We start from the raw sequence: 14,373 nt of genomic DNA, 5'->3' as shown, positions 1-14,373 counted from the left end.
ATCCAACTCATCGTCCACCCATCAATGAGAAACCTATCATTAAAACCCACTGAAGAAATTGAATTGAAGATCGAATTAAACAAAAGTATAATTTGGAGTGAGAAGCACAACATTATTGTCCTTCGATTCATTCAATTTAACCTTAAATGTACAAAAAAGTGTAGCATTGCCAAATTTATTGTTACAATATTAATCAAACATTTAATTTCATGCATTGATGTTACCATGAAGTACTAGATCGAATTGAAGGACCAAGCTGAGTAAAGTGACATATAATTAAAATATTTACCTCCATATCGGTGCTAGCAACTACCATTAACTTTTTTTACAACGGAGTATGTTTAAGGTAATTTGATATGTAATTTCAATTATTCAAAAAGTAAAAATGAAGTACTGTATTACGAAAATAACGAGTACCAAATACATATTAAGTCAAATTATACAATTAATAACATAATTATGTTTTTCTATTTGTATACAAAATCAATATGGTGTAAGATTATAACAAAACGAAGTATACAAAACGAAGTATACAATCCAGTCAACTAGCTTTTAAATATCAACATCCACTATAATATCGATCTTAAATTATCAATATTTGTTATGGAAACCAATCCAAAAAATAGTGTTTAATGGATAACTCATATACTTATAAAGTGGTTTTAGAAATTGATCAAAATTCACAAGATTTGGTGATTAAACTCTAAAAAGAGCAAATTGCAACATTGGAGCATAATTATCAAGGGATTCACGCGGCAAAGAAACATGATGAAAGATGGACAATACGACCATGATGACATAGTGGAAATTTTATAATTTTTTCAGCTTTAATTAGTGAACTTTTTGTCCTGTTAGTTATTAGGTTTTAGCTTTCATGATTGTCTATAATTTCTTAGATATTCTCCCATTTTTCAAAAAGTTCAACTCGCAAACTACAAACTCTTGTTTCTAAAAGATACATAGAAATTAACCGAATTATGAAGGGTGTAGAAAAAAAGAGAATATATAAAAAGATGATCAAATGAGGTAAAAAGGTAGATGAGTGTAATTCATAAGGGGATAAGCTATAAGAAAGCGTATATGAGATGGTAATAAGTTATTCGACATTTCATATAAGTATTTTAATATCTCTACGTTTAAAATCTACATTTAACCTTTAGATATTTATATACGAGCTAGTATCACAATGAAGTTTATATATATTGTTTTTTGGTAAGATAAAATACTTTATTGAACCAGCACCCTCTCAAAAGTCAAGCTAGTCTAACTACACAAGTCAATGCTTGAGACTTGAGAGTAAAGGAAATCCCTAATCTCAAGCAAATATAATTGATAAGGCTCGAATATATGACCAGAGTCACAAAACATAACGTGAGTTCCTCGGTCAACTCTACTAACTTGCTTAGTTATTTTTATTTACTCATACTTATCATAACTTCATAAACTTGCAGTCATCTTTTTATGACAAAAAGTTGGACCTAAAAAAGTCAATAACTTATTCAGCTTTATAATCAGAATTTCCAACATAAAAGCTATCATATAGGGTTAAGGTCAAGATCATAGAATTATAGGGTCGGTCCAATATTCCTTCTTTTTTAGGCCCATGCCAAACTTTGTTAGGGCGATTTACTATTATTGATGATGAATTTGTCACGCTTTTTCTAGATTATGAACTTCAAATCTTGTCCCTTGGTCTCATAAATTACACTACTTGTTGTTTAAGTAGTTTATAAATATATTGGCTAATCTAGCAAGTGGAGTGTACGAAATAGTTTGAGACTCACGTTTGATTGGCTGCTGAGATTCTTAGAAGAAAATAGAATTTGATTAAGATGGAGTATTTGGAGACATAGTTCAACACTTCAATTATTGTAATGAATTACTACTATGTTCTAAGATGACTTGCTTTGAATGGATGTCCTTGCTTGCGTAGTTGCAATGTTGCATACCATATATGATATATCTAATGTTTACGAATAGTGTCTAGATAATGTTTAAGTGTTTTTAGACCTAAACTTAGCGTCTTAAGCAATATCCTTGAATTTTATATTCGGAAGCTATGTAATGGGGTTTAAGGATTTCTAAGTTTGGTTGTTTTTTTACATATAAATCATAAATAATTGAGAAATAAAGGTTTATTGCTTTGGCTATGACATTTTCCTTGTGGTAAAGAAAATTGAGACAGATAATACCAAGGGAAATATGCTTCTTGCTTAATTTTGCAATAATTATGACCATGTTCAACAACAACAACTCAAAAGGTAACCTTTTTTTTTTTTTGTTTGGAAAAGTAGTATTGTTTGTGAAAGTAACTTTTAAGTTTTAATGGTTGTAGACTTGTAGTGTTTGGAAAAGTTAAGTAACTTTGGAGGTATATTTGGCTTTTGGAGATAAAATGGACTTCTGCTAATCTAATGGATGCTAATTGTTTTATTGGTTATATACTTGAATTTTAAAGATATCTACATGTTTTATTGAAAAGAAAAAAAATTACAGAGAACGTTTTCACCACAATCCTTTAAAGTATAAACCCTTTTCCAATAACTTTTATAAGTATTTGGCTCCATAGATACAATTAACATATCTCATATATTAACACGAGTACATAGATATCTTTAGAATTAGAGTATACAATTTGTACAACAATTAATAACCCACAAATGCATTTGTAGAACGCATCGGAAAGATTATGATTTAGTGCATTTCAACTATTGAGCTAGTTAATATTTAGTAGGTGATAATCCAAAGCATCGAATGTCATGTACATCAAAAAATCTGTAGGTTACAACATCAGAAGCTTGTGAACTATTTCTGACTTCATAAACTAAACAAATCCAATGTCTTGAACCCATCGGTTATACTTCGTAGTTGGTTATGGATCCTCCTCCATTAAAAAAAATGTGTTGTTGTTTTATTGGACCAGTCCATAAAATCCTTAGTGACTACAGTTTTCACATATTCTTAGGTGTAACCTCATACACCTAGAAGTAGGTGTCACTGCTCAAAATGCAGGAGAAACTACTTGAAACGCAGTTTCTTAGTTTCCTTTTTAAAAAATTTTGGTTTCTTCTTTTCCAATTCTCTCTCTTCTCCTATATTTCCTAATTCTCATCAAAGTTTTCCATAAAAATTTTCATTACTATAGTTTGTTCTCTGTTTTTTTTTTCTTGGAAAAATTATTCTATATTTTTTCTCCTTCTTTAATTTCTTTTTTCTCTGTTTATTCTGGAAAAATTATCCTCTATGTAGCGATTGCATCTGTTTCGATTGGATAAATATGGAATTGGTTGTTCTCGACGAAGGCATCGTCAATGTAGGTTAGTTGCTTGATTTTGTGATTTGTAATTAGATTTTTTTTTGTTAGTTTCAGTTGTAATTGTGTTTTGTATGATTTTAGGTTAGCTTCGATTAGTTTTGATTGATCAGTTATTCAATTTCATCTGATTTTTGGTTATGTTCGATCAATTTGATGTATTATGTATAAATTTCGATTTCTTATGAGCTAATTAATTTCATCTGATTTTCTACATTTTTTTTTATCAATGAACATAATCATGCAAAATATGAACATATGCATAGGTTCCCTTAAATGTGAATATTACCTTTTCAAAAAGTGAATATAGACATAAAAAATATGAACATTTGTATTTCAGAAAGTAAACATAACAATTCAAAATACGAATGTAAGCATTTGTTTCCTTTAAGTGAATATAAGCATTTAAAAGGTGAATATATGCATAAATAATATAAACATGTGTATTTAAGAAAGAGAACATATGTATAAACAGATTTAATGAGAATATTTCATGAACAACAAATATTTACTATGAATATTTACTTCATGAGCATATAAAATATTATTATGAATATAAGACATTTAATTATGAACATAAAAATTGAAGAAATAAAATATAATATGATCTTGAAACATATGCATCATAAGTATTAAATGTGACATATGCATTGGTTCATTTTTTAATGCGTATAAACATAATTAAGCATTTTAGAAAGTGAACATATACATAAAAAAAAATATGAACATATGGATTTAGAAAGTGAATATATGCATTTTAGAAAAATTACAAGGATTCAAAATATGAACATAAACATCTAAGAAAGTGAACATACACATAAAAAATATGAACATATGTATTTCAAAAAGTGAACATAAGTATTCAAAATATGAACATAAGAATATCGAACAATAGAGTATCGAACAATATCCAAACAGGTTTCAAAAAAAAAAAAAAAACAATATCCAAACAAAATTAAGTGATAAACATATAAATTCAACAAAATTAAGTGATAAACATATAAATTCAAACAAAATTAAGTAAAATTTACATTAAATTGCCTTTTTTAAGGAGAACTTGTTTGATTTTTCATTTCATCTCAAATATTCATGGTTGTTTTGAAGAGAGAGTGAATTGTGTTTGATTGTTAGAGGGAGAAAATCAAAGAAATGAATAATAAATTTCAGAAATTTAAATTTAAGAGTGACGTTTTTTTTTTAAAAAAAAAATAATAGCCGTTGAAAGTGATGGTTGAGTGGGCTGTAATTTAAACATATGTTCAGTTTTTGGGTGGGCTCATTTTGGTTTGGGGCTTTTTTAATGGGGAACGTTTGAAATTGGGCTTGTGGGTTGATGTTGCATCTAAACTAGGTGCACAAGGATGCATCTTAGACCTATTGTACAGTTTTTAACATTGGGCCTTTAAGGTTTGGGTTAAAGGAATAAGATGGGCTCAGGCCCAAGTATGTCAGAAATCAGAACCAATAAACAAAGGTGGGAAAAGTTTTAGAATGATCTCAGCATTGATAAATAAAGAAATGAAACGTGTGATTACAAGAGCAGTCCAATTTATCAGCTTTAAGTTAGTGAGTTATTGGCCTTGTTGTTAGTGGGATCACCACTCGCACCGTCGCACCATACGTACGTTGTGTTTATACCCACCACGTATGTCCTCCATCATTTTTTGTGGAAACAATAATAAACTTCTTAATTATAGTTGGTGTATTTAGAGAGAAATTCATCTTGTAACGTTAAGGTCCCAACTCATGATGCCGAATCCTCCTAGCTATATTATTCAAGGGTGTGGATTGTGGATCGCATATTCTTCCTTATCAATGTGGATTGGCTCGTAATTATTGGATCAATTTAATTACTCAGAGTTTCCTCTCATTAATTTTATTTAATTCAATTTAGTTTAGTTTCAGCTTTTAAAATTTATCGACAATGTGGCCTAATGACATCATTCTCCGCCTCAGATTTCTGTGATTCCCTTCAAATCTCACGGATTCATTTGAGTAATTTCCCTTAACTTTTTTTTTTTTTTTCGAAACTCCTTATCGCGTGTCTTTACCAATTACCATATAAAACGTAGTACAAAATACAATTTCGTTAATTCTTAATACATACATAGTACATAAGGTGATGGCATTGATTTTAGATACGCCGTGACAAAACTTCCATTTCCGGTAATTCCTCCTTCCCACTTCCCCTCCCCACTCAACAGATAACCAAACCCATTACACATTTACACCCAACACTCTCTTCCATGCCTCAGTTCTCCGCCTAACAAATCTCCATTCTACACTACTTTCTCTCTCCTCTATCTTCTCTCATGGCGTCTACTCTCTGTTTTCCGGCGACTTCCGCCGGAATTCGAAGCCGGAATTCGGTTCCTCAGCTCAATCTTCGCCGGTGTTGGCGCATTCGCTGCTCCTTGGACTCCGATGTCTCCGATATGAGTACTAATGGTCTGATTTTCGTACTTTCATCTCAATTTTTGAATAATTGAGCTTAATTGTTTTTGAATTGATTAAGTAATTGTGTATATCATTTGGTTTGAACTGTCTGAATTAATTGGTTAAACCTTCTGCATGATCGATATATATTAAATTCTATTTATTCAATGATTTTTAGTTTCGTATTTTGATGTTGATCGAGTGAATTTCATTTGCCTTGTTTAGTTTTGATTTATGTAATGAATGCTATATTATATAATGTTTTGGAGCTGATATATTCAGGGAAATTAGCATGCATTTGGAAAAAACTGAAATTATCCTTTTGTATCTGAATTTTCATTACTTCCTAGATTATTTTAGGCTGAAAGATGGTGGAATCCGGCTATGCTGTTGTGAGTATTGTTTAAAAAAATAATTTATATTTTGAAATTAATGTTTTGCTAAGTTTATCAAGAGATGTCAAATTCAAATACTCGAGTAATTAGTAATGCGCGAGCACACATACACACATGATCTAAGGATTATGTGATTGAGATATGGACAATTCATGAGACTTTCTTAATTTAATGAAGAATTTCATATGCTTTTTAGAGTTAGGTCATCCTGTTCTAATATAGTGTCTCAAACCTAAACTGGGAGTAGCAGCACTTTTTTTTTCTTTGTGTACTCATTTGGGTTCCTGTTTAAGGTGTATCGTAGCAAGGAGAAAAGTTTTCGTGCTTTTTCTGAGTTGAGTTGGAAATAATTGAACAATCTTTAGATGTATAGGCTCTGAGCACATTAATGAGATCAGTAGTGCTCTCAATTTAAATATACATGGAATTAAGTAAAAGATGTGAGCGGAAGTTCATTCTAGCTGTAGTTTTACAATGAACCTGATTGTCATGGAGCTCGAAGATGTAGAATTTTTGAAATTCTGGTTTGTGGTTTAGACTGATAAGTGATAAGTAGAGATGAATGCTGATTTCACATATAACAATATTGTGAGCGATATTTAGACTCCAAACTATATTCACCTCTATACTTCAGACATGTCACTGTCATACCCCTTTCAGTATTCTTATTGTGTATATGTATGTGACTATCTATTCCTCCATGTTACTCCAATAAAACATCACCAACTGTGTAAAGTTCGCTAGTTTGAAAGTTATTTTCTTTTTTGAAGTAAGTATAGTTGATTGTTATTTAAATCTACCTTGGGATGATCTTATTGGCAGCTCCGAAGGGGTTGTTTCCCCCAGAACCTGAACGCTACAAGGGCCCAAAGCTTAAGGTGGCAATTATTGGATCAGGACTTGCTGGCATGTCCACTGCAGTTGAGCTTTTGGATCAAGGGCATGAGGTATTCAGCAATCAGCACCAAATTATTTTTTTTTTATTTTTATTTCTTCTTGTATGCTAGAGTTCCCAACCAGTTCTGGGGGGCAAAAGTTTGAAGATTCACCCCCTAAATGAATATGGTGTTTAATGCATTATGTCTGCATTTAACATTGTCCTTTATATAATTGCGATCTTTAGATCATTTAATAACTGGGAGTTTGTCACATTTAATGATTGGGAACCTAAGATCTTTTTATATTTCTACTCATACCTCTCATCAGCATATCCTTCTATATTATGAGGAACATATGGGGGTATTTGTAAGAAGAAAAGTTAATTAACTTGAGCAGCACCTTTTATATGAGGATTAAAGGGTTATCATCAAAAGATTCTATAGGAAGTGAAGAAATCTTTGTGGACTCTTCAACAATTCTCATAAAATTTAATGTACATTTGTTCTTTATAGGTGGATATATATGAATCAAGGCCTTTTATAGGTGGAAAGGTGGGCTCATTTGTTGACAAAAAGGGAAACCATATCGAAATGGGACTGCATGTCTTCTTTGGGTGCTATAACAACCTGTTCAGATTGCTGAAAAAGGTGAACATCTTGTTTTGATGTTATTATATAGTCATACTTGATTTTGTCGTATTCTTTTTTACGGGGTACTTGTTGCTGAGCTGGCATCGCTGGTCAGCTGTTCGTACATTTCTTTCCTTTGAAAATCATAAATATTCCTCTATATGAGAATAAACATAAGATGCTTTCTCAATTTATGGCTAATTTTCTCCTTCAAGAACACTTAGTTCTAGATGAAAATCTATCTTTGGTAGTATTAACTTTCTACAATTTGGTCTTTGCTGGGTTCATTTAGTTATCGCTACGTTATGACACTATTTTATCATGTCTGAGACGGAAACCCGAACAGAAAGTGAAAACTATTCTTAGTATTAAAGGTGCGCCTAAGTGCAAGGCTCAATCAGTCGCAAGAGCTAGCACCTTAGCTCTGCCAGGGGCAAAGACCTACAAAAGGGGTATGCCTATACACTTTTTTCTAGGCCGCTTGCGCCTTATGTTGCAAGGTGTCAATAGCCGATGTGTAAGATCATATTTAAAATAAATACCACATGACTTTGCATCGATCAGATTTACTTTAATACTAGATGAGAGAGAAACCCCAAATCCCATATTACCCAATTATATTTGAAGAACCCTAGCAATTGATCACATGGCCCTTTCACCTTTTTCTTAGAATTCATAATTTTCTACCTAATAATCGAAGTTAAAATTTTTTTATTATGTAAATAAAGTGCGCCTCACCTACAACCTTGCACATTGGTTCGCATTGCACCCTTTAAATCCTAAGAAATCAATGTAATTGGTTATCTATAACTTTGCTGCTTTTGCTAGCATTGACTTAGTGTTTTTCATTTTTTGTTTCCTACTAGGTAGGCGCAGAAAAAAATCTTCTGGTCAAGGATCATACTCATACCTTTGTGAACAAAGGAGGTGAAATTGGTGGTATGTGTACTTTATACTTTATTTTCTGTCCCTTTAGATTCTTTAAGCATATCTCTAAGATTATTTTTGCTCAGGTTAATGAAATTAAATCAAGACTGATCTTTTATGTAGAGGCCTTTATCTATAGCTTTTTCAACATGTAGATAATCAGAATTTAGTTCAGTTACATGCTTTTAAATGATACTGTAATGTTCATTATGGTAACAAACTGTCAGCTATCTTGGTGATGAGATCATGGAATCTTATGTGAGACGTTTCAAGTTTAAGACACATGGTTTTACTAATCAGTAACCACTTATTTTATGAAGAATTTAAAGGGAAACCATAATACAAATGTCTATTGGGTCACGTTATGAGTACTTGTGAAAAGCTAAACCTTTATGTATATATGGTATTTAGATATGTAGTATTTGCTCTAAAGACATTGTGGAAAAATCTTCCAATTTGTCTATTCATGTAATGATGCCTGTGAAATGTGACATATTACTCCCTGAGATTGCTGCTTCTGCAACATACTGCAACTTTCATTGGATTGCAACCATGATTCTTTCCTATGGCTCAGATGGAGCCGAGGTCTCTTTCGATATAATAGTAGAATGATACAGCAAGATGTGAACACAATATAAGTTTTGATGTTTGACTAGATTAATTTGACAGAGCTTGACTTCCGGTTTCCTGTTGGAGCTCCAATACATGGAATACGAGCATTTTTGGCAACAAATCAGCTTCAGGTAACTACTGCAATAACGATAATTCTATTCCTATTTCACTTTTTACAAGAGCCTTGTTCTCTTAATGGTTAACATTATGGGCTGGGGTCAATACTTCGATTCACCCAGATTGTATTCCTTTCTAAGTTTTGAGGATGACTTAATCATGCACTTGAAATATTTACAGACTTATGACAAAGCCAGAAATGCATTGGCTCTTGCACTGAGTCCAGTTGTACGTGCTCTTGTGGATCCAGATGGTGCAATGCAAGATATACGAAATTTAGATTCTGTAAGCATTTAGTGTTATCTTCTGCTGCAAATTTTTTCATCAAACACCCGTATCAGCTTTTCATACCAGATTATTTTGATGTTATATTTTCTCCTCTTATTTGGTGTTGTCCCTTTCCATTAAGCAAATTCTTTTGTCTGTTATCCTTTGCTCAACTGCAAATTCTTTTGATTGTTATTTTAATATCTAAACATCCTATAATCTATATTCCAATATGCAGATAAGCTTCTCAGAATGGTTTTTATCAAAAGGTGGAACACGTGCAAGCATTCAGAGAATGTGGGATCCTGTTGCCTATGCTCTAGGGTTTATTGATTGTGATAATATCAGTGCGCGTTGTATGCTCACTATATTCTCATTGTTTGCCACAAAGACAGAGGCTTCATTGCTACGTATGCTCAAGGGTTCTCCTGATGTTTATCTGAGCGGACCGATTAGAAAGTATATTGAAGAGAAAGGAGGAAGGTACGTATCCATGAAGTTCCATTTTGTTAGTTGATTTCTGGTCTTTTGATGAATTTGCTAACAACTACATATTTGAATTCCCATCGCCACCATGACAGGTTTCATTTAAGGTGGGGATGCAGAAAAATTCTTTATGATCGATCCCCAAATGGAGAGACATATGTAACTGGACTGGCCATGTCCAAGGTTAGTTTCCTGCTTTCCTCACATAAAACTAATGCTTATGTCATCAGGTTTGGATCCTCATGTAGGTTGGGTCTGTTACTATGCTTTCCTGCATCCAATTAGGTGCGGTCTTGTGCTCTGAAACATGCATTTAATGCTTTCCTCTCAGCAAGTAAATGTGTCACTGTCATGATCATATAATATTGGCTCCTTAACCACCATATACCAATCATCCTCTATGTACTGAGGCTAGCTAGAACCCAGATGTGTCATTATTAAGACCTCAATTGTGGCCTGGAGAGTCGGGAGGGGAAGAGAAAGGTATTAGGGTGGAGAGAGAAAGGGAAAGGTGTGGATGGGATAGTGGGTCTCACTGTCTCAGACTGCAGGTGAGCTTCCAGTTCTTAACTCCAATGGGGTTTTGAGGAAAGTGTTCTGTATCATATGTTGTTAGCTGTTGGGGAGCATTAAAATGTTGCTCCTTAAAATCAACCGGTTCTTTGTCTAGTAGTTTATTACTGTTTCTTTTTGAAGAGTCGCTTGCACCTTTGTTTAATATTAGGTGTATTTGTCATGTTCATCAATCTCAGGCCACAAATAAGAAGACAGTGAGGGCTGATGCGTATGTTGCAGGTAATCCCATGCACCCTTTTACTGTGCATTGTGCTTTACATTTGAGATTTGACTTGGACTTTGATGCAAATCCTGTATTTGCATGGCAGCTTGTGACGTTCCCGGAATAAAAAAATTGTTGCCGGCAGAGTGGAGAGATATGGAATTATTCAACAATATCTATGAGCTTGTTGGAGTGCCTGTTGTCACTGTGCAACTTAGATACAATGGATGGGTCACAGAATTGCGGGATCTACAACAATCTAGGTGATGGTCTAACTGGGTCTGGTAATTTTTTTGGGGTATTTTTATAAATCACAGTAAGAATATAAATGAAACCAGAATCTCATAAAATCGTACTAGAGCTTTTCTGGACTAAACATGTAATTTCTTCACCTCAACAACCATCACATGTGACTTGTTTGTGACACATATGAGAATTAAGGGCGGCTATTATTTAAAAATGAAGTAATGTATTCCGTCTAATAGAATAAAGCTATCTCATGCAGTCATGCTAGAATCTCCCCTTGAATATAATAGAAAAATAAACGTCCAATTCGGACACTGAACTTGTTTAATACTTCGTATAAAGTCGTGACTTTATGATACATTGGTGATTCCTTTCATTATCAAAATTTCTATCTATGATGGACATTTCAGGCAACTGAAGCAAGCAACAGGACTGGACAATCTCCTGTACACACCGGATGCAGATTTTTCATGTTTTGCAGACCTGGCTTTGACATCACCAGAAGATTACTATATTGCAGGGCAAGGGTCACTCCTCCAGTAAGGAAACTTCTCTTTTGAAATAATGCTATACACTATCAATAGCTGTGGCCTGTGGAAATATGAACTGATCTGCACCTTTATACTCACAAATTATGTTTTGGGGGCAGGTGTGTCCTTACACCAGGAGATCCTTACATGCCGTTATTAAATGAAGAGATTATAAAAAGAGTTTCAGAGCAGGTGAGTAAACTCCAGCAATATACTGTTATCTTTGCCTTGTCATAAGCTGTACTATCAGTTGTATGATCTTTGTCATTTGCAAATTCTTGTGGGTAACTTTTGTGTAACATTAATGTACATTGAATAGTTTTAGGGTAACTTATAGCCAATTTTAGATAACTTTTAACCGGCTTCGAGGGTTAGCTTTAAACCTAATACGAAGTATAATTACAATGTAAATAAGTCGACAAGTTTTTTACAAGGATAAGTTTTATGGATTTGATTCTAAATCTTTTAAAGATAGCATCTTTATCAATAAAGATATCAGGTAATAACTTTTAATCATTTTAGGGTAACTTCACAACTTATGTACAATATTTATTGTACATCCGGTTCATAATTTTGTTTTATTTAGCTACAAGCCTGTAATTTCTCTTCAGAGGCTATCAGTGAAGATTTTAAGCTGGCGACTAGTGACTTGACCTTTTTGCATACATAGTGATTGATATTTGTTATGCATAAAAACATATGATCTGAGAGTATTCTGTTTGCTTGCCACGCCAGGTTATAAAATTATTTCCATCTTCCCGAGGCTTGGATGTCACTTGGTCATCTGTTGTCAAAATTGGGCAGTCTTTATACCGCGAGGGTCCTGGAAAAGATCCCTTTAGACCTGATCAAAAGACTCCTGTTAACAACTTCTTCCTCGCCGGTTCATACACAAAGCAGGTAATTGATGTTGATTTTCTGATTTAATGCATAAATGCATGAGTACTGTTTTCTACTTGTTGCAAAAATTTTAACAGGATAGAATGCTTAATATAGAAATCATCTGTTTCAAAAATTCCTAAAATGATAGAATACTTAACTTCGGAACTGGCCCTTTTTACAGGATTATATTGATAGTATGGAGGGCGCAACTCTGTCAGGCAGGCAGGCAGCTGCTTACATAAGTGACGCTGGAGAAGATCTGTTTGCATTAAGGGAGATACTCCCTGCCATAGAATCTCTAGAACCTACTATAACTTCCTCCTCTCAGTTAAGTCTTGTATGATTATTGCACATAGTTCTTAGCTCCCTAATTTTTTACCACCTTCATGCATTGTAACATTCTGGCGGTAGTCCCTCACTGTAAGTAAACGTATTTGTTTGATGAACATGTATGCTCAAAATGTGTAATATAATCTCCATATTGCTTCAAGTAAATCTATTAGCACTTGTTACATTTTAAAATCATCAGCCTATATTGTGCAGAGCATTGATATCCCCCATCCCGGAGATCATCAGATACTATTTTGTTACTTTCACAAGCACAACATTATTACGACACATAAAACATTGAGAATGTAACACAGAACAACAATATAACAAGCAGGTTTTTTTATTCAACAAAGTATTAGATGATACACAGGTCATACAGAATCAGAACCACAACATCAGTAACACCACGGCACATGAAAATGCAATGTTTCAAACTCACAATGTGTAATACTTCGTAGCACATTATTTGCTTTCGAATTTGAACATCAGGAATTCTCCTTCGCGATAGCAGCCTTAGCAGACTCAAGATCTTCATCTAAAACAATGTCCCAAGGACCATCCCACTTGAGAAAAAACTCGGTATCTTCCAAATACTTAACTCTATGAACATCTCCAGCAGGTGTATACAAATAATCTCCATCACTCAGATCATACTTCTCCTTCTTACTCAAATTCCACACAATCTTCTTCCCTTTCATCACAAACAAATCGTGCCCGAAGCTATGATGATGAGCAGGCTCCACACTCCCGGCCTTAAACCGAATAATCGCGGCTGTCGGACTCTCCCTCACTATCTTCATCATCCCACCAGGCATAATCTCCACTGGCACAAACTCCCTGTTCTTCGCCAAGCAGCAAATGGCACACACCCCTTCCGATTCGGGTTCCGATTTTCCAATCTTCGCCATCTCCGGGACAGACTTGTTAAGGAAATCCTCCACTTCAGGGTCCCATTCCTTGTTGCCGGAAGCAGGGCAGGGGGACTTAAAAGGGGTGTTAATGAAGGTGTCAACGATTTCGATGGCGGTATCGGGTGAAGTTGACATGCCGGATACAGCAAGGACATTGGCGTTGTTGATAGAGCGGGTGTTCTTGGCTTCGTCGGCGGTGAGACAAGCGGCGGCGTAAACTCCGGGGATTTTGTTGGCGAAGATCTGGACACCAACGCCGGTACCGCAAGCGACGAGGCCGCGGGTGGTGTCTCCGCCGGCGGCGACTTTCCGGCCGATTTGCTCGCCGATGGAGTAGTAAGGGCCGACGCCGAGGTCTTCGACCTGGTAGTTGAGGGAGCGGAGGTGGGAGACGAGGGCGTCTTTGAGGGTGCAGCCGTTGGGGTCGGCGCCGGTGATGAATTTGAGAGGTTGGGTGGTGGTGGTGGTGGGTTGATCGGCCATGGTGGGAAAGTTACAGATTGATGAAGTCAATGGAGTGAGAGTGTGAGATTAGAGTGGAAAACTGGAAAGTTGTGGAAGAGAGTGTGGGTTGGAGTTTTGATTTAGAAATGACGTTTTTTATTTTTTAGGTTTGAAACGGATTGGGTCGATTA

The 14,373-nt window shown here is 34.6% G+C and overlaps 2 protein-coding genes across 2 annotated transcripts; one reads left to right on the top strand and one right to left on the bottom strand.

The window, feature by feature from the left end:
- The first annotated feature begins 5,426 nt into the window (after positions 1 to 5,426).
- Positions 5,427 to 13,025, top strand: LOC145605845 (zeta-carotene desaturase, chloroplastic/chromoplastic-like). The gene is made up of 14 exons (XM_081661910.1): positions 5,427 to 5,761; positions 6,967 to 7,091; positions 7,536 to 7,670; positions 8,519 to 8,591; positions 9,249 to 9,322; positions 9,489 to 9,593; positions 9,814 to 10,058; positions 10,157 to 10,244; positions 10,814 to 10,856; positions 10,946 to 11,102; positions 11,496 to 11,624; positions 11,735 to 11,807; positions 12,351 to 12,515; positions 12,679 to 13,025. The coding sequence occupies exons 1-14, from the start codon at positions 5,626 to 5,628 to the stop codon at positions 12,838 to 12,840; spliced, it is 1,710 nt and encodes a 569-aa protein (XP_081518036.1). The 5' UTR covers positions 5,427 to 5,625; the 3' UTR covers positions 12,841 to 13,025.
- Positions 13,026 to 13,141: 116 nt separating this feature from the next.
- On the bottom strand, positions 13,142 to 14,349 carry LOC145605846 (DNA damage-repair/toleration protein DRT102-like). Its single transcript, XM_081661911.1, has one exon. The coding sequence runs from the start codon at positions 14,219 to 14,221 to the stop codon at positions 13,313 to 13,315; it is 909 nt and encodes a 302-aa protein (XP_081518037.1). The 5' UTR covers positions 14,222 to 14,349; the 3' UTR covers positions 13,142 to 13,312.
- Between the last annotated feature and the right edge of the window lie 24 nt (positions 14,350 to 14,373).

This window comes from Chenopodium album, chromosome 22, assembly GCF_948465745.1.
Source record: "Chenopodium album chromosome 22, dcCheAlbu1.1, whole genome shotgun sequence".
NCBI lineage: Eukaryota > Viridiplantae > Streptophyta > Magnoliopsida > Caryophyllales > Amaranthaceae > Chenopodium > Chenopodium album.
The sequence above is the reverse complement of the archived record's forward strand: the minus strand, read 5'-3'. Positions and strand labels throughout refer to the sequence as shown.

Coding starts and splice junctions, on each gene's coding strand:
- LOC145605846 (XM_081661911.1), bottom strand. CDS start 14,221: ATGGCCGATCAACCCACCACCACCACCACCCAACCTCTCAAATTCATC.
- LOC145605845 (XM_081661910.1), top strand. CDS start 5,626: ATGGCGTCTACTCTCTGTTTTCCGGCGACTTCCGCCGGAATTCGAAGC. Junction 11,103..11,495: donor CGGGATCTACAACAATCTAG/GTGATGGTCTAA, acceptor TGGACATTTCAG/GCAACTGAAGCAAGCAACAG. Junction 11,625..11,734: donor GGGCAAGGGTCACTCCTCCA/GTAAGGAAACTT, acceptor TTTTGGGGGCAG/GTGTGTCCTTACACCAGGAG.